Source organism: Syngnathus typhle, linkage group LG5 (assembly GCF_033458585.1).
Source record: "Syngnathus typhle isolate RoL2023-S1 ecotype Sweden linkage group LG5, RoL_Styp_1.0, whole genome shotgun sequence".
Classification (NCBI taxonomy): Eukaryota; Metazoa; Chordata; class Actinopteri; order Syngnathiformes; family Syngnathidae; genus Syngnathus; species Syngnathus typhle.
In genome coordinates this window covers 13,019,155-13,041,406 of record NC_083742.1, presented here as the reverse complement: position 1 = coordinate 13,041,406, position 22,252 = coordinate 13,019,155, and the positions used below count along the sequence as shown (strand labels likewise).

Sequence of the window (22,252 nt, the reverse complement as noted above, 5' to 3'; positions counted from 1 at the left end):
ATAGCTTCGTTTCTCTTACCAATTAAAAGCAAGGCATGCATACAGGCACATACAAATAAAGGTAGAGACTATGAATTATCTTCAAGCATTTTAGCATCTTGATGATCCCCAGATTTCAACTGAACATACTGTTTTATTTAGAAAGCTCAAGGCCAACTTGCTTGGAGGTGGCTGCAAAAGTAAAATAGTTGACAAATTGAAGATTTGATAAAGATGTTCAACCTCCGAATAGAAGTGAGCTCCAAGGTCAAAGCACATGGGTCACATTTCACCAGCTATTGTTGGAGCCAAGGGGAGGGCGCTCGTGTTGAAAGCATTGCCAAAAATGCAAGATTGGACCATTCTGCAATGCACATTGACAAGCCTCAAATCTCCTTGGAGACAGCTCTTTGGACAGATAGAACAAAACTGGAGTGCTTTTGTAAGAACACATGGACTATATTGTACTGCATATTTAACGAAAGAAAGAAAACAGAAGACAGGCTGAGTAAAAATTGGCAACTTTAATCATTTTACAACTTAACAAAACATTTTACAGGATGGACATCAACTGACTGTGGTCAAGAGCACAGACATGTGGGTTTTGTTTTATTTTTCAATTCAATTTCCAAACAAAAAATCTTGCAGCTATCCAACTGGAAACTATTGAATACAACACACACGACAACACCTATGATTATTCTGCTAGATTAGCCAGTGTGTCCCTTTACATGTCCCAACACCCCTCAAAACTGTCAACAGGAACAAGTTATCTTACATTGTGGATGATTTCAAGCAATAATGGGACGTGCAAGTCTGCACGACACACAAAAAAAAACAAGCATCACAAATAAGGTTATTATCATTTGCTGGGAGAAATGAGGCCTTTTTTAAGTGTATTTTGAACAGTAACTGGGTAAACCAAAAAAAAAAACCCTCCCAATTTTTTCTCTCAAAGAATAGAACATCTTTGAAGCACAGGAATGTTGAATATCGCATTAAAAATATAAAAATAAAATAGCCCAAAAGTACCCACAATCCAGATTAATTGTCTGAGAGGGCTGTGAATGAGGAAGGGGAAGGGGCAATGGGGAGGGGGCAATCTGCTCGAGTCAATCCTGGGGGGGTGTCTACAGCAATTGACCAGAGAACTGCTTCACACTGAAATAAAGAGTAAAACGCACAAGAACTTCAATTAACAAATATTTTCTGTTTCTTCTCTTTTTTTTTCTTTTTAAATAGACAGTTTTCATCATAGACTACTGCAGCGGGTGTTGGGGTGGCGGGGGGGTTGGGAGAACAATTAGGTGGGCAAAAACAAACAAAAAGAACGAAAGAAAAACGAAACATGGGGTGGATGGGGGGGTTAGTCCTTGAGTCCAAGCAGGTGCAGCACACTGAAAGGGGGTGGGGAGGGAGGAAAGAGGGAGGCAGGGTTAGTTACCATGGCAACACCACTGCTAATTAGACAGTAGCAGCAAGCAGCAGGTTGTACAGCTGTATTAGCGTCGACAAAAAGAAGGAAGTGGTGTGTTGTATACGTGCCTACTGGTTGCCAAGGGAGATAGAAGAGGAGGAGCCCCCTGCTATTTGGCAGACTGTGATTTGTTGTCGCTTGATCTAACTAAAAACAACAAAATCACTAGTCTTCCACACAGCAGCGGCCAGGGGAAGAATCACTCCACTCCCTGCTTCACACTGAAAGGACTACGGAGGTGGATTGGCCATTTTGGATATATACTTTTTTGTAGTCAAATGAATCTTGAACAGTCCAATTGAAAAAAAAAAAAAAAAAAAGTTGCCTCTCCGTAGCCATTTCGTGTAAGAGGAAGGTTTGAACTACTTGCAGATTGCATGGGAAAGAAAGGAAGGGTGTTAGTGGAAAAGACAGTAGGCAAGAGATGCTAGAAATACAGCATGAATGCATTTCACAACTATTTCTAAACAGCATTTCTGAAATTGCCTTAATTACATCTTACTTGTGTCTGCTAAAAAGATACATGCCAACACAAGGCTCTTTTGAATACACTGAACAGGCGCTAGAGCAGGAGCAGGGAATCTTTTTCTTCAATCAATTGCCATAAATCAGCATATGATGCAGACAGACAAATGTATATTTTAAATTACTATTTTTTATAGGTTAGCCTTTATTTATAGTCTTCCGGCACCTTTAACATGGTCAAAGATAATGATTTAGTTTTAAAGGATCAGGCCACTCAATGCCAAATCTGGGGGCCTCATTTAGCATGGACGTAACAATAAGCCTGAAGAAAAACGGGACAGGACATTGTCCATTTTAGTACCAAAGGTGACATTTTTTAGGATATTTTCGCTATATGCACAACCCAGTCGTTGTGCAGAAGCGTCCCTGGGTTTCCATACACCTGCACTAGAGAATAAGACATAAATCAAAGTAGTTTAAATTGAAAGCGTCAGAGAATAACTTGCCTGTTTTGTAGAAGGTACTGGGCATTCTGGATCTGATCCTGGGTGCCCACAATAGTAATGATGCGGTCCTCTGAGCCCTCCAGAGGCTCATCGATCTTGATGGACGCGCCGGAATCATGGCGGATCTGCTTGATCCGCTGGCCACCCTTGCCGATGATGGAGCCCGCCAGCTGGCAAAAGTCATCGGAAGATGTGGCGGTGGTGGGGCGGAGCAAAGGGAAACAAGCAGGTGCACAAACATATTAGTCAGGGACCACAACTCAAACCATGCACATTGGTGGACAATCTGACAAAGGAGTGTTTTTGCAATACAGTATAATGTGGACTTATATGGCAGGCAAATTTCCATTTCTGTAACTAGCGTCATCACAATACTAAGCATCGTCAAATAAACCAGCCAGTTTACTCACGTCTTTAGGGATGGTCACTTGTGTGGTGATGACTGGGTCATTGTAGGAGCCCCGACCACCTGGCGCCAGCAGATTGAACAGTTATAAAACACAGCAAGACAAAAAAAAACGCTTCAGGAGGGAAAACAGAATCATCTACTAACTGGTAGTATTTCACCCCCAAAAAATCAGCGCCTTAACAGAAGCAACAGTATGTATCTTCCTGTGTCTTTCACACACCAACCAATGAAAGCGGGATGTTGCCCTAACTGTGCAGTTGCTTTTACAGTGGGATACTGCATCCCACAAACAGATAATTAGAGGACGGAAGCCACCCATGTATGACGCAATGAGGAACAGGGCAGGGGATGAGACTGTTAAACTTCACACCGCAATCGCAATAACGCTCGTCACTCTGATACTACCTGCAAAGGCAAATTATTGGCAAGAAAACATAATGCCGCCGCCGCCACCCCAAATTATGTGGTCTGGCGCCTTTTGAACAAAGCAGCGACAAGTCTAAAAAACAAGAACTGAAGAAAATGAACATAAAAAGGAAGAATGCCAGCGTTGACTCACCTGACTGGTAGTTATCCCAGGATGAGCTGTTGTCTGCACAAGACAGAAAGCAGCAATGCTCAATTATATTTGGACAATAAAAAATATCACATGTGATTTTTCCTAACTACATGAGGAAAAAAGTTTTTTCCAATTGTACACATGGTCTGAATTTGTTGCATGTAAAATGTCGCGAAGCTATGACATCCCCAATGCCAATGTAGACACACAAATACAAGTCCTGCATTTTATATTCCATCGGTACAATATGGGTATAAAAGGTGACTTACCATATCCTCCTCCACTCTGTGAAAAGCAAAGTGAAAAAGACAGAAGTTACCAACAGGCCGCATCTCTGTCAGCATCCCGCGCGATGAGTGCATGTCAAGACCGGCATGTATTATCAATGGAGTCAACTCAACTAAAAGCCGTCCAGTTTTCATCCATATGCCAGACTCCTCCTCCTTCCCCCTCCTCCCAATCAGCCCCATTTTCACCTGCTATTCAGCGGCTGCTGTCGTCAGGGCAACAGGCAATTCAAAATGCTGTTGCTGGGCAACGGCAGGCCGTATCCTGCCAGCTCGGAGAGAGGGCGGTGGGTGAGGGAGTCTGTCAACAAAGCGTTATCGCCTAGCAACCAACTGTGGTCACCGTCACCCTCTCTCTTTGCACAGAAAAACAAGCTGGCCATGAAAAAGTACACAGTAAGAGCCTGGGGGGCAATTATAACTGATTATTATGGGATGCCTCCAGCTGCGGCGATTACGGTCATTTCGGAGCGATTGCTGTTACCCACGAGCGGGAGAGTTGCGTTTTAATAAAGCCCGGGCGTGAGTGGAACACAATGCACAATCACAGCTTGTCACAAAGCGGCGGAGAGCAGCATGCGCTAGCCTCAGGATGCTGGCACCCCGCGAGCTACATGCATTTAAGCAAGGGTCACTAACCATGTTGTCGCTGTAGCGATCCGGTCTACCTCTTCTGTCACTGGTAATGAAAGAGACAGGGGGAGAAGGGGGTTGGGGGGTGAGAACGTGGGTGGGGGTGGAAAGAAATAGAAAATGCTTAGAAAAAAAAATGCTTGAAAACGTTCCAAGGGGAGGAGAGGAAAAGAAATTGCGGTCCAGGTCAACCTGCACACACACGCTGAGCAAGATTACTGTATAAACACATTTCCTCCCAGCCATCTTCCCACACAGTCACAGGAACAGCTCTGACAGTGTTATGGTGAGAGGAGTGACAGGTGGTGGTGATGAAGATCAGAGCCAAGGGCTGCTGCTCCTGCTCCCACTCGCCGTAATGTGCATTTATTTGCTAGCCTTGTCACTACCGCCGAGGACATTTGTTTGGAATCTGATTTTCTTCCCTTCATTTCCATATGTTCAGGCGTTATGTTTAGAATCATTTGTTGTATCGACAACAGGGGACTGACAGGACACAAATGCACTCATATAAAACAAAAAACACTCCAGTGGTGTCCAAGTACATTTGTCCAACAGTTGAAGTTGTTTCTAACATTCATATTACACCGGGTGATGTTTGCATGTACAGTGATCCATTGTTTTCCCGCGAGATGCGTTCCAGAACCACCCGCGAAAAAAGAAACTATGCGAAGTAGAAACTGTACATGCAATATCTAGACAATACACTAGGGGTGTCCAAACTACGGCCCGCGGGCCAACTGCGGCCCGCGGTCCAGTTTTTATTGGCCCGCAGCAACTTCTGAAAACATAATTGAATGTGGCCCGCACAACAGCTTGAGCACTTCCACACTAGATGGAGCCCGCCACACAAAGCGCTTGACGTCCGACGACGAAAAAAATGGACCACATCATCTTAAGTCACTGCGCAAAGTAGTAAGCTCATTGCGTGAGGCTCAAAACTAGAAAACCTCTTGCTTACAACTGTAAGCAGTTTCGTTGTAGCATCTGACAATCATCCACACCACCACACATTAATTAAAAAGGGAGTTGGTTATTAGCAAGAGAAAGGGAGATCATTCTACTTTTCATTTGACACTCAACGATTATTGGAAAGAGGGAACTGGGACCAGGAACTAAATACGGAGATTGACAAATAGAGGAATAATGGAAACAAATAAGAGGAGTAACACTTTGGGGGAGGGGAGATGGAAAACAAAAAAACTTACTTTGACCTTTCATCTGTGCCACGGTAAGACTCATAGTAACGATCATCTCTGTGGAAAAGATGGAGATGAAAAAAAAAAAAGGAAAAAAACCAATAACCAAAACACTGAGACACCCAGGCATGATAACATACACTTCATGAAATGGATAAATACTAAGAGATACATCCTTATTGGTGCATTGCACAGCACTGAATTAGTCAGAAAACTGCACACAATATATTCAATGAAAGTGAAAATGTAAAGCAAGTGTGTGCACTACCAAAACAAAAATAAGCATTCAAAACATCTCATGCAAACAACATGTGTACTTTTCAATTAAATTTAATGCATTGACAAGGAAGAGGGTTGAAATGAACATCTTACCCGCCTCTGTGTGAGCGACCCATGGACATAGTGTGGCCGCGGTTCCTGCTCTGGTGGTGCGGGGGAGGGCCCCGCCGGGGGCTAATGTCGTCGTAATCCCTGCGAGAGGAGGGCAGTGGTCCCCGCATCGACCTGCTGGAGGACATTCGATCGTAGCCACGGTCACCGGCGCTTGGCCTGCTTCCTCGCATGGGGAAGTTGCTCATTAGTCGGCGGCTGCTGCTGCCCCTCTCCTCAAACGCCATGGTGAACCCTCCATATTCGTAGGTCTCGTCGTAGAAATTGGGATCGTATGGCTGTGAACGGCCCTTGATAGGAGCCTGCAAAAAGAAAACAATCTTGGCTGTGAACGGCCCTTGATAGGAGTCTGCAAAAAGAAAATCTCTGAGACCAAGAGATCCAAGGAATTTGTCTCAAATTAAATATTGTATATGACACTGAGTAAATTTTATAATGGTGAAAATTAGAATTAACATGAATGTCAAGTATGGCTGCATAGCACGTTAGGAATTTAGTGTCTCATGTAGAATAGGCTTGTTTCGCTTTCTGTCACTTACGGCAGCGATGACCTCCAGCATGGTCTTGATACATTCAACCACGCGCTCCATTTTACCGCCGACCAGCACAACGCGGTCAGTCGACTGAGGACAACAATCCTGATACAGCTTGATACTGGTCTTTGTATACTGGAGGGGGGTGGGGGGTGGATGAAAGACAAGAGGACATGTTTACTAAACAGCAACTGATTATCAGCAATTGGTGGTCCTCTATTTCCCCCACCAAAAATGCGGGGAGGCATAAGCATTGCGGAATACGATTGGCTGTGCTGCATCATCTAACTGCAGCTGGGCAAACTGGCGTGGGATTCTTAACATGCCGGCTGCATAGTGCCAGGTAAACAAATACCTCTCTGAGCTCCTTAATCTTGGCTCCCTTCACCCCAATGATGGAGCCAGCCAGGCTCTGGTGGATCAGCAGACGCAGATCACACTCAAAATCCATGCCATTGTATTGCTGGTACTGCAGAGCACGGATTAAAACATAACTCATCCACTCAGTGTGAGATGTTGCAAACATGTCAGGTTCCTTACCTCCTCCAGCGTGGGGATGATCTTGAGCAGGATCTCACCGATGGTGTCTATGTCAGCGCAGATGCACAGGATGCTTTATATTATACATGCCAATGACAAAGCAGTGGCAAAAGGGGTGGGGGTGAAGGGAGCCCATAAGGCATCCCAGAAGGAAGGGAGGGGTATATTAGATCAAAGAATTCAACAAGAAAACAAAGTACATTTATTCAACCTAACTGAAATTATTCAAACGTTCGGTCCATTATTCTGTTAAAGTGAGATGGTAGAGCAGTGATAATGCCACATTGTTGCAGTCAAAAGGCTACAAAATTCAATAAGGTGATTACAAAGAATTTTTTTGGGGTCTTTTGTCCAGATCAGATTAAAAACAAAAGTACGAAAGGAGACAAAAAACGGAAACCAAAAGAAAGTGACAGCAATCCGTGACCACTAGAGGGGCAAGACAGGAAAGCGAGGGACAATCTGGCTGCTGGGGAGAAAAAAAAAAGTACCACCAATGCGTACTAAAGAGAATCCACAAGCATAAATCTGGTGCTCAAGACGATACTATTATTTTGAATACATACATCAGGAGTGCCCAACCAATGGACTGGAATCTAGTGATTTGGTCACAAGTCAATTGCGAGGGGTGCAGGGGGATTTAAAAAAAAAAAGGAGGGATTTGTTTGTGTGTCTGTTATTAATATTAAATCTATTTTGTGGTAGACTACATCATATTCATCTCATCAGTCTCGTGTCCACAAAATGTATTCAAAAAAAATTTCAAAAAGTCTTTTAAATTGCAAAGGCGGGCGCATCACCTGCATCACAGGAACTTGTTTGTGGTCAGCAGTCGGCAATTGCTACTTTTAAAATTGTTCATGCATGCCACAACAGTGACGTTTGTGCACTTAACACGCTACGATAATGCTAAGGTAGGCAGTAATTTCTAATCTACCTATCATGTAACACCAGCACACACGTTTGACTTTGCCATCCGCGCTTGATATTTCCCCATTCCCGCCTGTCTGCGTAGACATTGTTTTGAGCATCGACTATCAAACATGCAACAGGCGCCGCTAGATTTGTATAGCTTATCGTGACATGCAGGAGCCTGGCAAAATGAAGAGTAGACATTCATCTAAAAAGGTTGGGCACCCCGTGATGTAAATCAAATAAACTATTAACAACCAGGTAAACTCGAAAGAGAGTACCAGAGGGAAAATTAAGATTTCTACTAATGTCGCCGGTGTCAATAATGTGACAATGGGAGAAGCCATACTATATAACCAAACGATGCATATATGAGCAGGATTGGCACAGTGGCATCCTGTCCATTCAAACCATTGAAGCAATTAACGCCTATACCGAAATGAAGCAAAAGGCAGGTGAGCAGGGATACAAACAGTAATGAAACAAGGAAAGAATGGGTTGGCGCAAAACAAGGCTGAAGATTTATGGGACTAACGCACAAATAAAGCACCCATAATAGTAACTTTAAAAGAGGGTGAAAGATAGAAAAAATAATTATTAATGGAAAAACAACAAAAGCATTTTGGCTGGCACAACAAAAAGCAGATTCTAGCAAGATTGAGGAAAAAAAACCTTGAAAACAATTGATGAGACTTAAAAAAGGCACGTAATAATATGAACATTGGACGTTAAGGCCTTTTTTTTTAATTTTTTTTTTTAACTGTGGCTACAATACAGTGAACACAATTAGATTATCAAATACAGTGAGCTGAAAAAGAGGCAGGATGACTATGACTGATCTTCTCTTGTTTTGTTTGACTTGTAGTCAGGCAGTGAGAGGGAGGAGCTTAGGGACATACCGCTCGGGCCCACTGCTGTCTGGGACTGACACACTGGCATTGTACTGGGCGTGGTGGCATGGGCAGAGGGGCCGGGGCCATTCGAGCACGGATGTCATTCGAGTAAGGCGCCCGTTTAGGGAACGGGGCGCGATTATGGGCAGGGCCAACCGGGGTGGCAGGTGGGCGGGCGCAGGAGGGGCCATCCAGAACATGGGCAACAGAGGAGGAAGTGGGCAAAAAAGTCAACAGCAAAATAATAAACAAGGGAGAGGGGACAGGGGAAACAGTTTTAATATACAGGCTCTACACTGATCATATGTGTTGAATTCTCTCAGAGATTGGCTTGGCAAATAGGAGGAGAGAAGGTGACATTGGAAAAGAGAAGTCATGGCATATTAAGAACATGAAGAGTTCAACGTTTGGGAACAGACCAGAAAACAGCAGGAGAAGGGAGTGGGAGGGCAAACTGTAGGCAATGACTAAATGAATAAGTACAAGACTTGGCCAGTTTACCTGAACGCCACACGGTGCTCTTCTTTGAACTTTATCATTCAGCGGTAGAAACTCCTTGACAGCAGGACTGGTCTAGCTTAAGCTATGTTAACATTGTCAACTTAGGTCAAAAGAATTACCCAGGGGCATTGCTAGCAAAGAAACCCTGCTGCCCATTAGAGGTTTTAAAAGGCTGCGGAAATGTGGTGGGGTGGGGGTCAAAGAGGAACAAAACTTCCACGTGTACTCACATCTGAACGCAGCGCTTTGATGTTTTTGCCAGCTTTCCCGATTACAGCTCCTGCATTCTGTGGGTAAAAAGGAGAAATTAACAAAAATTACACAGTTGATGGAACAGAAAGGAACACAGGCAAAATTCACCCAACAATAAGGTATGAAAATAACAATAATTTAAAAAAAATTGCTACTTTACTTTGCTCTGCAGAAGAATGCGGAGCTCAATCATCTCGTCCGAGCTCCTGGAGCGCTTAAATGATTTCTGTTGATCTGCATCCTCAGCGGGACGCTTACCTGTTCAAAGGTAAACACACATCATGAACCTTGCTCACATTAATGCCACTTAAAAGTATAAACAGTGGAACCTCAGCAACCTAGCGCCTGACAGCATGCTAATTTTTGAGGTTCGCCAAAATCAATCTCAAAACATAAATATTGGACATTCATCATGAACAGAATATTTGCAGAATGGTGCGGGTTCGTTGTATTTCAAAACCTATCGCATTAGAACACACACACGTACCGTTCGTCTCTGTGCTGAAAGAAGAATCATCTTGCTGCTCGTCTTTTACGTCCATGGTCCGCTCTGAGTGTGGAAAAACAAGGGTCGGGGGGCACACCGGTCTGGATAACAGGTGATAACAGGGACAGAGAAGAAAATGGGATCCGCTTGGCTGCGATAATCTGTCAACATAGCATGAGAGAGTGGTGGTATCCGGGTTTAGTCACTGAGAAAAGACAAAAAGGGGAACTGGCACTGCGGCAACCTGTTCAACAAAAGACAAGCAAATGAAATGTTCTACGGTGGTACCTTGACTTTTAGTTGTCTCAACTTATAGGAGTTAAAGGTTTTAATTCACAAGCAGTCTGGTCGACTTTTTACTTTGCCAAAATTTGACAGGAGTGAGCTGTTGCTATATTGCCACTTGAAATTAAAATGTAAGATTACAAAATAATTGAGCAATTGTGATAGTGTTATGGTCCTGCATTTGGGCAAAGAGATCAAGAGTCACAGATGCTCTGTCAGTATTAATTAGTGATAGGTAATTGGGGCTGAACAATTCATCAAATTCCAATCGACAACTCAATCTAGTAGAAACATTTTCAAATTGCAAAGGCTGCACTTTTGGGGGGAAGAAAAAGGTTAATTTCAGTCAGTAGGCCTAATTGAATACAGATACTCAGTGCCTGGAAAGGTTTAGTGCAAAAATCAAAATTAGATTTTCCAAAATTGTTCAGCCCTATTATTCCGTTTAAATCTCAGCTTTACTCCACCAATCAAAATTTATTCCTTTAGATTCTCTTGTGTTTGATCATTTTCGTACATTTTGTGTGCTAGTTCTGTTTATCAAACACAATCTAAAAATATACGTTTGACAGCTAGAACGGATGTAGTCAAATTTGATTATCTGAGCAAATTTATTTAGGGAGGTATGCACTAAATGATGCTAGTCCAATTGGTCAGTTGTCATCAGCAAACGAGATAAATGTAATCGATGGTTTGCGGACACAAACTGTTGACTAACACGTCGATTTGACCGTTGACACATTTAAAGCAAATAACACAAATAAGTTAGGTGTTAAGAATCAATTCGGATGCAAAGAAACAAACGTGAACGAAACAGCGTCGCTTACTAGACAGCAAGCTTTAGCTGACGAGAGTTCGTGACAGACACAACCAGGATACGCTCGCAAAGTGGTTAGCTCGGATAAGCGTACGTTAGCTACGCGCTTTGTCGACAACGCCACTTTTAAATTACATTAATGATACGTCGGTTTTTATCGGCATATTAATTTCTCTGTGATCAGGAGAGCGCGTCTGTACGGTAATAACCGGGTGGTCTGCTTCGATAAATATTGGGTAGCCTACTATGGAATTTAATTCAAATGCTATCACGGTAGCCGTTAGCGTCCCAAAGCTAATTTCGCCATCTTGTTAAATCAGTTGAACAGGAGTGGCGCGAGTCTTATCAACTTGTTTCATTAACACGACGCTAGGGACTCACTCTTTTCACAATAACCAGGTTTATAACGGCGTATAAACGGTCCTTGGTATATTCTGCTCAAAATGTGTCACTAAAACGAACAAATTGAGAGCGTACGAACCCAAACGTGCGGTGAATATCCTCGCTGTCGCTCCGCCTCCCTTCGCCACGGAAAAGAAAGTGCGTAGCTCACCGCGCGAGCTGATTGGCGAAGCGAAGGAGGAACGCTCCTTCAAACGAACCTTTCATTGGCTCTTCTTGCGGTCAATCACAGATTTTCACGCCCTCGTCTCCCGGAAGTCGTTTTATTTGCAAAGTTCGTAGCGCTGGCGCCTTTTCTGTACGCTGGTACCGAGGTATGTAGGTTTACCTTGAGGTGTGGCCGACGAGTTGAAACGTCGAATACATCTGTTTCAAGTATACTGATTGTACAGTGTATACGCGTGTGATGTCTTTTGACAATTTCTGGCGCCATCTGAAAGCTTCTCTGTGTATGTCACATCCACCCGCAGTCCTCATACGGGTGGCGTGAGAGGTCAAGAATGTCACTTAAATAATAATAAAGACTATTTAAATAATAATATTGGGTGGAGCGGTGTTATACACTGAACAGTTTGTCAGTCAACCGCAATGCACATTATTGACATGCAAGCTCTATCCACCTTCACACCAATGGACAGTTTAGTATTCAATTAGTCTTGCGCTAGCGTGCACGTTTTGGAATCTACCCGCAGAAAATCCACGCAAGCACAAAAAAAACCCATTGAAACTTGAGGAGATTCAAACACCAACATTCTGAATTTTGAGACATGCACTGTAACCACTAGGCACTTGCCGCCTTGTTTATGTCACGTAAACGTTACTTAAGATGTTATCAAAGTAGCAAGACTATAAAAATAACAATCCCTCATCAACAACAAGAGTCCATCATCAACAAGAAGAACTGCAATAAATATACCTAATGATGATTTATTCAACAGTGTGGCCAGTCAGTGAAGGTAGAAGACAGAGAATGGCTCCTCAGGCTGTGGTCCAGGTGACCCAAGCCTGGTTGCAGTCCTCCCGTCATGTCCAGGTACCTTTCGCTTGGCTCGAGGCCTGTGTGCAGTGGCTACAAGAAGAGGCAGGAGGTGTGGGTAGGCTTTCGCAGCAGCAAATTAACCAACAGGTAGGTAGGAACATACTGTATTGACAGTTAAAAACCAATACCTTTTTTACTTATTGAAATAGTTGATAGAATGGTCAGAGAAAGCACGACAAACAACAAAAATCATCCATCATATAACAATTAGCACTAAACAGCAATCACTGGTGCTCCTTTGAGACCTAGACGCATTATGTGCAGCGCTCCTCATACTCAAATGCCACTACTGGAGTTTTATAGCAGAAATTACATCACTGTACTTGGAGTTCTGCTTTTATTTAACCATCCTGCAATTAAAAAAAAAAAACAACAACCAACAACAACATCATTTCTGATTACATTAGGCATTTGACCAGTGGCTCTTGACTGACCTGAAGGACTTGGACTACCCAGTTCTCCCAGAGGGACTTGCTCAAGCCCACAAGACTCAGCTCAGCGGCATCTTCTGTGTACAGGTATAAACTATCCTACAGTACCTATAATTTTATCAGGCCAAGATGAAGTGACATCAGTTAAAATTTCAATTTTTGCCTGAAGAAATATAGTTTTTGATCAGTGAGGAGTCTTGTAACTATATTTTTGTATGTAGCATCTGTTTGGTCACAGGTGGGTTGTCTTAGATGTCACTGTGTTTGAGGGCAATATTGTATCACTCAGCATGCAAAAATAAAAGCAGCATGGAGAAGACAGTATGCTGTGCAGCAACTATTCCTCTCTGTTGTAGGTCGACTCATTACTGGATATCAGTCAGCCCGCATACGGTCAGCTGCAGCAATGGAAGGGCATGAACTGCACCAATGACAATGTGTCGGCTGTTACACAGAACACTCAGAGACCGTGGGAGGCCAGACCCACTCGTATGCTCCTGCTGCAGGTTAGTGGGCCATTTATGACTTGGTTTTAAATAGATTTATTATGACGATCATCATCTTTATTGCAGGTGACAGATGGGATCCAAAGCCTGCAGGCCATGGAGTATCAGCCAATACCTGCCCTGAGCACTGCCCTTAGGTGAAGGACCGCACACATTTGTATGTCAACTAGTGTCACGTAAGACAGGAAAGAAACACAAGCGATAGTTAGTATTTTCAATCTCCAGGCCTGGTGTGAAGCTGCAGCTACAAGGGCAGATGATCTGCAGACTCGGGATGATTTTGTTGGGCCCGGGCAACGTGAAGGTCCTGGGCGGAGAAGTGGAAGAATTGACCGCAAGTAACAGCCAGGTTGGTTTTTGTTTAAGTCGTTTTTATTTTAGCAACTGATCAAATGGAGTAGTGTTATTTTAGTATTAAGATATTAGTTAGATCCAGCAGAAGAGCTGTGGTATGTTTAACCTTTCACTGTTGGACAAGGGTGGCCAGGTCAGTCTTGGGAATAAAAAGGGTGCTGGAGATAGTAATAGATTATATGTACCAGCATTATGTATTTGGAATCCTCCACACACACATTTAACTATTTTGTTACAATTTTGGGGAAAAAACAGGCAGCATGTAAGGCACATCAGTTACAAATGTGGCTCATTTTGCAGGATTTGATTTTTAATGCTGGGTGAGAGATGACAGCCGTAATATCTATCTGTCTGTCTATCTGTATGCCCTTTTTTTTTTTTAAACATATTTGGTATTGGAGTAGTAATCAAGTTACTTTATTATTATTATTATTATTATTATTATGGTACTGTATTTACATTACTAACAGCATTGGATTACATTTTTAAAATAACCCTCCCAATCCTGGATGTGGTTGTGTTATTTTAAACGTTTGCTGTTGCAATATGGAGATTGCGTACGTTTACAACCTAAAGCTAAGTGATACGTGCACTGTTCTGACAGGGACAGGTTCTATGTCGGGTGCTGGGACTACCAGAAGAACAGCAGCAGCAGCAGCAGCAGGAAGACGAAGACAGGGGAGAAGCTCCACCATCACACCAAGGTAGAGAACCGCGATGGTTTCAACTCGATGATATGCCACCAAAGTCACTCACGCAACCAAAACGTCTTAAGATGATGCCAGAAACCAGGCAATGCAGAACCTAGAGCTAGATGACCTAGAGCTGCTGGCAAGTCTGGAGGATCAGGACGCGGAGCAGCAGCAAGAGGAGATGGTGGTGGTGGAAAGGCTTCCGGTCAATCCTGCTCAAGACAGCGGCTATCAGACACTCAGCCCGTTTGCCACTTCCTCCTCTAGAAGCTCCAACGTCAGGAGTGCCTCATCCAGCAGGTGGGTGGTTGTATCACTGTGAATTCTTGACATTCACAAAAACTCCTCAGCTCGGTCATAATCGCCATGACATTTTAGATTTAAGCTTGCTTGTCACCAGTTATTGCGCTCGAATTTGAGCAAAGCAAGAAACGGCTGACTTCTGAACAAAGGAAATGCGGTTTTATAAATGCATTATAATAGACTGCTGGTTGATTGGAACCATCATACTTGGAATAATATTTTATGTCAAGTGAACACAGACTTCTGTTTATTTGCCTTGGTGTGTTTTTTAATTTTGGTCAAATGATATTTTCGAAAAATTGCAAAGAAAAATGGTCTTCATTGCTGCTCTCACCTTTATTTACTTTTTGTTGTTGTGGCTGCATGCCTAACATTGACACCTGAGGGGATGTGCGTTGTGTCTAATGTAAATACAGTGCTGTCAACATTTAAAGATAAATTAAAATGAATGAAATGGAAATAAGGTAATCAGTCACGCAGTATAAATCATTTTCTTAATTTTTTTTATGATCTTGTCTCCTAGTAGTGAAGCAAATCTGCACTCCAATGTGAACAGAGTAAATTCATTCCCAAGTGGTCGCCGTGGTAACGACCAAGAGGAGTCCGACCTCATCGAACCCTTGTATTTCCGGCAAGGCCCGGCGGAGAACGATGTCTTCGACGACCACTTTCCAGACGATGATTTTGTCGACCTCACCATGGATGATTTGGATGCAGCAATGTTTCAGGGAGCCTCGGCTTCTCTGTGTGAACCTCCCACAGAACAGGACGGGGGTGACGTCATGGAGGTTATAGACTATTTACCTGCAGGTGTTGACTCCCATGGAGAGAGAACACAAGTTGAAGAGTCCAGCCTTTTATCTGGGAATGAAATAGTTAGGAAGAAGAAAGTACTTCATGGTGGGAGTCACACCTCAACCACTGCAGGAGTAAAAACATACCCACCAGGTGACATCACCCTAAACTCGCCCCCATTTACGTACCTCTGTCTGCTCGACGGAATCTCCATACCCACCTGCATAAAAATCAAAGCCTTCATCGTAACCCTCCTGGGCAAATTAAGCGCCAGTGCCGGCCTGTGGCGAATCCGTGCCACACTCTCTGACGGGAGCGGCTATCTGGACGCGGAGCTCTCCGATCGGGTCCTAACGGACCTTCTGGGTTTCACGGTGGCAGAGAAAGGGGCGATGAAGCACGACCCGGCCCGAAGGTCCCAGCTGGATGCCGGCATGAAGCGTTGTCAGGAGGAGCTGGTCGATATGTGCTGTCTCATGACCGTGGAAGTGGGCGGCGGGAGCGGGGGAGCGGTGGTGACCCAGGCCGAGCCTGTCACCGAGGGGGTCTGCCGTGAGCTGGAGCGGAGGGTGCGAGACAGGAAATGAGATTGCGAGCAGGCCGGTAATGAGAACATGGACGTTGAACATGAGCAGAGTTCGTTTAATGAGACTTAGGTGTGTTTTGTTCCCCCCCTATTTGGGAAATGACTGCGCTCAAGCTGCCCTTCTGCTTCCGAGCTGGAAGAGACAATGTGTGAATCCATGTCGCAATGCAGCCCATCTGCTGCACGCAAATATAACATGCTGTCATTAGAGGCAGATTTCATTCATTTATTCACACAACTATTTCCCCCATGCAATGTCGCTCATTAGGCTTTGTGCATTAAAACGTCTTAAACGTTAAAATGGTGAATTTTAAGGCCTATTTTTTTTTTAACTGTAATGAGAAGAGTGCGGCAGAGGACCCGAGTTTATATTCAAATTGCGGTAATGAATTGCCGGCTTTCCATTCATTCATTACATCCATTACGTCTGGCTGGTGAAATAATTGAATATCCAAGAGCAGCGCAGGTCTTCATTTAAGTCACCCCGGGCGAGCAACTAAGAGGAAAGGAAAATGAGGAAAAGTTCATGATTTTTCGTTATTTCTCATCATTGCAGAGCTCCTATTTATTTTTATCCTAATGAGTTTGTATGTACGACGCAAACTGTTGCCGACACTTTGTTAATGTTAACGGAACACGATTGTTTGAAAGGTGGTTGCTGTTGTGTAAATTGGCCTTTTTATCTAATAAACGACGAGCCCTCAAGATAAGACAAACGCTTTCTAAGTTTGATTAAATGCTGCCTTTCGGGACATGCGCCACTGAAAGCAAATGCTTGAAATGAAAGGAGGCTAAATCGTAATAATCATTTGTTTCTTATCGGCCATCGCACAGGAGCTTGTTGCTGTTTTTCCACAAACTGATCACGCCCCAATATTTAATGAATTCAACTTAAGTATGCGACAAGTTTTTTAATGGGATTGGATAGTGGAAAAAATATTAATAGTATTTTGTGGAACAATGAACAAGCATTGAAGGTACAGTTTACTCTTTTGGTACGCAATGAGAATCATCCAATACATGAGATATATTCAAAATGCTTGTAATTGGAATTCACAAATCTAACCAATAAATTAGCTGTTTAATAGAACAAATTAAGAAATCAAATTATGTATTGAAATAGCAAATTTAACATAACATTTTGCGTGTGTTATGCTGTACACGGATGGAAAATCTTGTCACAATGTGAAAAAAGGGCACATTTTGTGCATAATGGGAAAAAGAAAGTCTTTACAAGACAGCTTTAATAGAATAAAGTTGTTGTCTTGAGACAAAACACAAATTCAGAAATATTATAAATACTCAGTTTTCTTGACAGCGTCACAGGTATTCCTTGATCAGCTCTGTCATTATTCTTTTGTTTGCTGTTTCCAATATTTTGCCTCTTTTTTTTTTCCCAGTAAGTAGTAGAACCAACACCTTGGATCTCATTTACATTGTGCATGCATATCAAATGAAGTGTGTCTTGAATATGATGAACAGTACATGGAGTGTACTCCTTTTCCTATACTACTGTGTGCACTTCCATTCATGTCGCTAGTCTTCCTTCATTAGGGGCTAATCAGGTTGAGCATCTAAATACAGACCCGACCATGCATGTTGATGGCCTGTTTTGTGCTAATGAGTCTGGAAAGGATGGGATGGGGGGGGGGGGGGGTCCTGAGGGGCGACACATGCAACCCAGGAGGCATCGTATCACTTTGCTAAAGAAACGAGGAGTCAGGGACGGCAAGGTGGCGGCATTTCAGAGATGTCTGCATGATGTATGGTTGTGTTTTGTCTTTGTCTTTGTCTTGGCGGTGACATACAAAATGTCTTAGAAAAAAAAATAAAAGATTTAAAAATACTGTCCTTAAGCATAGTCATCAAAAATGACCTGGAAAAGCCTATTTTGCTTTTATTGTTTTTATTTACAATTTTAATTAATGAAGTCAAAACAGGAAGAGAAGAAAGTTGTAATTATATGAGAATAAAGTAGAAATATGATACAAATACTTTAGTAGTTTTTGTTAAACTCAGTGATTTTTGTTAATTTTTTCTTCAAATTTCAGTAGATTTTGTACGTTGTATGTTAGTTAATGAGAATAGAGTTCAAATATTACATGGAAAACTGCTCATTTTTCTGTAATAAGGGGGGAAAACCTTTATGAAAATAAAGTTGAATTTATGAACAAAGTGTACATGGCAAAAAGCTGTCATTTTATGACAGTAGTTGGAATCATAAGTCGACTCAAAAATTCTCTTTACAATCTGTTTTATGCTCTCCCACCATTTGGAACAGGATTCTGATCAGTTGGTAGAATTAAAATTTTAGGAAGGATTTTTTTTTTGCCTGTATAGATAATTAAGGTTTTATGATAGCAGTAGTTTAGATCAATTCTACTGCCATTCGTCTTACCGCATTGGATCATTTATAAAAGACGACAAATATACAAAAGTCAAACCAATTGGTCATTTTTCTTTTCATCAGCTGATCACAGACCCCAGAGGTTCCTTTTCACATGGTGTTTAGGAACCTTTTATGAAGTGTGTTATATTAACCATTTCTATATTGTATATTTTCTGCCAATTTCTTTCCTAGTTTATACATTGTACTTTTGAAATTACACTCTAAAAAGAATCCTAGACAACTGCTCAGTAATGCCTGAATACTCTAAAATGGTGAGACCTTATTGAACAATGTAACTAATGGACAGTTTCTTTCAAAACGTACACCGCATGCACCACATATTTCTGGAGAGGCTTGGACGGAAGCGCTCGTCTGTCCCTAATAGCTTTCCATTTACGATATTATTTGCGTGATTACGTCGGCTGCCCACTCGTGTGTCGAACCGGAGATAAAATACAAGCCCGTTCCTCTGTTTAGTTCGAATGAATCTTTCCCGATTGCAAATAGCATGGAGCAGAGATGCTTGAGGGGGTAGGGGAGAAGATGGAGCACATATGGGAAGAGAGTACTGTGCTAATTTCTCCTAATGGCCCCAATGCAGCTGCACAGTACTGCTTCCATCATCAAGGTAAAAAGCACAGGAACAATCCTGGGGGAAAGAAAAAAAAAATCTATGCTCGAGCAGCTGTAATTTTCTTTGCCCTATTACATTTAGTAATGAAAAATCCTTTCTGATGGCTCAAGCTCTCTTTTAGGGGCCCGCATCCAAATGTTCCAGAGGCTTGAGGACATGAGTCATTAAAAGGAAAAGGAAAAATATGAGGAAATTGAACTTAAACTATATAAAAGTTTGCCTTTTTGTTTGTCTCATCTGGATGGAGGAGATTATTTTTCTGTGTGTGCTTTGAGAAAAGAATGAACTAAGAACCCTTTTTGGCTTTTAATGGAGTTTGCTTTTGAGTTTCCGCTACTAGCGCTATTATTTTTTTCTATCAAAAATAAAGTACTAATAGTTATCTTACGTCTTGATTGTGACAGCACTAGCAGAACTACGGAGAATTGACGTTATCATACTTTTTCTTTGGTGAAACATCCAAAAATGGTGATTAAAAAAAAATGTAGTTAAACAATGATGCTAACACATTCAAAGTCTAAGAAAAATGAAGTCAATTTTTTAAGAGAACAAGTCATTATGGTCTGAAAGTTGTCATAATGGTCCAACAATTAAGTTTGAATTGTCCAACAGTTATGTAAGTTAGAACATTCTGAGAAAAGGCATTAGCTGTCTTATGAGAATCGAGTCGTAATACGTACTATGACAAAAAAAGGTCAGTCGCAGTAAACACAATAGAGGGGGGGGGAAGCTGTCAGAGAAAAATGTAAATACAGTATTCAGAAACACTATTTTGTCATTTTCATCCATATGTATTTTTTAAAAGATCACCACATTGCAAGAATTAAGATGAAATATTCATGAACAAAATTCATTTATTTTCCATAAGAAAATTAAAACTGCAATTTCCAAGAATAAAAAAAGCACTTTTTTATCAGAAATTCATGACGAAGGGGGGGGGGGGGTGGGTGGGTAAGTAGTATTTGAACACCATTCAAATCACCTCTAAAATAATTTAATAGATGCTTTTCTGTTTTTAAATACAGTATATGTACATGTTTGAAGATACACTAACTGCTGAATATGTGTAGACTGAGACCTATGTGGTCATGAATTGTGAAGACAGCATTTGATTGATTTTCACTGTATCAGTGTTCTTAATATTTTGGGTTTGGCTAGGGGGAAGCTTTTATTTATAAGATTCTATGTAAATACAGTCATAATATTGCAAGAATAATTATAAAAAATATATTTTCCAAACAGAAAAGCTGGGGAAATATCTTATTAAGCATACAATTTTAATGTCTGGAAAAAATATTCAAAATGCTTAACATGGAAAAAGTCCTACTTACTTTAATATCATGTCAGACTAATCATTTTTAATTTCAACTTTACCGGGGGGCATGGGTAGGCAACTCCCGTCCTCGAGGTGTCCTATATTTTTCTGTCTCAAATGGTCAGATAATTAGCAAGGTCTGCAGAAACTGGATAACAATCCTGATCGTTCGAATCGGGTGTGTTGCAACAGGGAGACAGAAAAGAAAAACAAGCAAGTGAGTTGCTGACCAATGCCTTAATGTTTTCCTTGTCACTATTTTCCCTTGTCCGTGTGGTCCCCGTATAAAAGCCATAAGGATTTGTAAAAAAATCTTTTTTTATTCCACAATGAAAAAGAGACAATTAATCCTGTCTGTGACCTTTCAGCAAAGACTCAGGTGAGTTATCATTAATAAGGCTTAATGGAAAAGCCCATTGTGGCTCCACAGGGCAACTTTGAAAGAATACAGACAAGCGATTGACAAGTGCACAATGCAATGTTCATATACCGCCAAGTCATTACTACCATTTGAATACAAGCGCTCCGAAGCAGCCAAACAGTCGTTGAAAGAGACGAGCGCAAGGGAGAGCATGTAACGAGACCGATGAGTGATTTTTATGACAAGGCAGAGAATAGCTTGCTCCCCCACTTGTCCTTTTTTTCCCCTTCTCTCTTCTCTCTTCTTCGGCTGCCCGACAAGCTGTTCATTAAGGAAGGTAATTTGACAAGCTCTGCAGAGTGCTTTTCTTTCTTACACCTCTCCAACTTCACCGTCTCTTGTTTCCTGCCCTTACTTACTACTAAGTACTAGAAAAGAAATCAGAAGGTGGACAAAAAGTCTGCTTCTTTTCAGTGGCATGTGGACAACGTTCTTCTTTTTATCAAATTACATTAACCTATAAGGCAAAACATATTCCACACATATGGTCAAGTTGGTAAAAAGGTGATATATTTTGTCATCTTGATAGCCCTTTCCTAAGTTTTGTACTCTTAAAACAGTAGCTGTTCTGATTAAACTACAAAAAAAAAGATTTAAATTGGTTAGCAAACTTTGAAAAATGATCGTCAGTATGACCGCAAAGATGGCCAACATGCAACGTGGCAGAAAAAAAACGTAACCTTTTTGTTTGCCCAACAAATGCTCACAAGAACTCTCACTTCTACAGTATTTAAGAAACAAATTCTTAACTCCCAGTGTGACACATTCCACAAATCTCAATCGTACAAAATACAATACAATTTAAAGGTTGACTAGAATATAAACACGCAAAAAATGATTTCCTGTCAAAGTCCGCCATGTTTTATTCATCCGGGAGATTACCGCAGTTGATCGGACTTTTCTGCGGTCACATTTGAGACCAAGCCCATCATCTTGTTTGTGGGCCTCACCTTTTTATCTCTGCCCGAGTGTGTATGTGTGTGTGCGTGACTTAATGTTTCACGCTTGATGAGCCCGGATACGATATGAAAGGAAAGGTCACACGTGCATGCTGGAAGCCTTTGGGACAAGGAGGCATGAAAAGGCAAAGAAGGGAATGAAGTGTTCCTTCCATATGGCTTCCAATGTATGCGGCTTAAGGAAACAATAACAGGTAATTGTTGTGAATGGGGGTTTGCGCAAACTCCAAACATGTAAGTGCAACACGACAAATGATAGACCTGCATTGAAGCGCCCTTTGTTGGCCGACACATTCGTGTTG

At 41.9% G+C, this 22,252-nt stretch overlaps 2 protein-coding genes across 4 annotated transcripts; one reads left to right on the top strand and one right to left on the bottom strand.

The window, feature by feature from the left end:
• Positions 1–484: 484 nt before the first annotated feature.
• Positions 485–10,156, bottom strand: hnrnpk (heterogeneous nuclear ribonucleoprotein K). Of its 2 annotated transcripts, none has more exons than XM_061277774.1 (15): positions 10,023–10,156; positions 9,696–9,793; positions 9,514–9,570; positions 8,789–8,832; positions 6,978–7,050; positions 6,793–6,906; positions 6,444–6,572; positions 5,887–6,206; positions 5,524–5,571; positions 4,322–4,361; positions 3,665–3,680; positions 3,396–3,428; positions 2,838–2,896; positions 2,428–2,597; positions 485–1,140 (listed from the first exon to the last, which is right to left on the bottom strand). In XM_061277774.1, exons 1-15 carry the CDS (start codon positions 10,075–10,077, stop codon positions 1,110–1,112), a joined length of 1,287 nt encoding a protein of 428 aa, XP_061133758.1. In that variant the 5' UTR covers positions 10,078–10,156; the 3' UTR covers positions 485–1,109. The 2 variants fall into 2 exon arrangements, with proteins under 2 accessions (XP_061133758.1, XP_061133759.1); XM_061277775.1 differs by having other exon boundaries at positions 1,051–1,376.
• Positions 10,157–11,750: 1,594 nt separating this feature from the next.
• rmi1 (RMI1, RecQ mediated genome instability 1, homolog (S. cerevisiae)) lies at positions 11,751–17,783 on the top strand. Of its 2 annotated transcripts, none has more exons than XM_061277773.1 (9): positions 11,751–11,840; positions 12,465–12,652; positions 12,973–13,083; positions 13,353–13,502; positions 13,569–13,639; positions 13,728–13,851; positions 14,461–14,560; positions 14,632–14,848; positions 15,378–17,783. In XM_061277773.1, exons 2-9 carry the CDS (start codon positions 12,497–12,499, stop codon positions 16,231–16,233), a joined length of 1,785 nt encoding a protein of 594 aa, XP_061133757.1. In that variant the 5' UTR covers positions 11,751–11,840; positions 12,465–12,496; the 3' UTR covers positions 16,234–17,783. The 2 variants fall into 2 exon arrangements, with proteins under 2 accessions (XP_061133757.1, XP_061133756.1); XM_061277772.1 differs by having other exon boundaries at positions 15,375–17,783.
• The last annotated feature ends 4,469 nt before the right edge of the window (positions 17,784–22,252 follow it).

Bases quoted from the DNA above. Each gene is read 5' to 3' on its own strand.
- hnrnpk (XM_061277774.1), bottom strand. From the start codon at position 10,077: ATGGACGTAAAAGACGAGCAGCAAGATGATTCTTCTTTCAGCACAGAG. The intron at 9,794-10,022 runs GTACGTGTGTGT...ACCTTTGAACAG, and splicing joins TTTCAGCACAGAGACGAACG to GTAAGCGTCCCGCTGAGGAT. The intron at 5,572-5,886 runs GTAAGATGTTCA...TCTTTTCCACAG, and splicing joins GGTCGCTCACACAGAGGCGG to AGATGATCGTTACTATGAGT.
- rmi1 (XM_061277772.1), top strand. From the start codon at position 12,497: ATGGCTCCTCAGGCTGTGGTCCAGGTGACCCAAGCCTGGTTGCAGTCC. The intron at 12,653-12,972 runs GTAGGTAGGAAC...TGATTACATTAG, and splicing joins AGCAGCAAATTAACCAACAG to GCATTTGACCAGTGGCTCTT. The intron at 13,640-13,727 runs GTGAAGGACCGC...TTCAATCTCCAG, and splicing joins GCCCTGAGCACTGCCCTTAG to GCCTGGTGTGAAGCTGCAGC.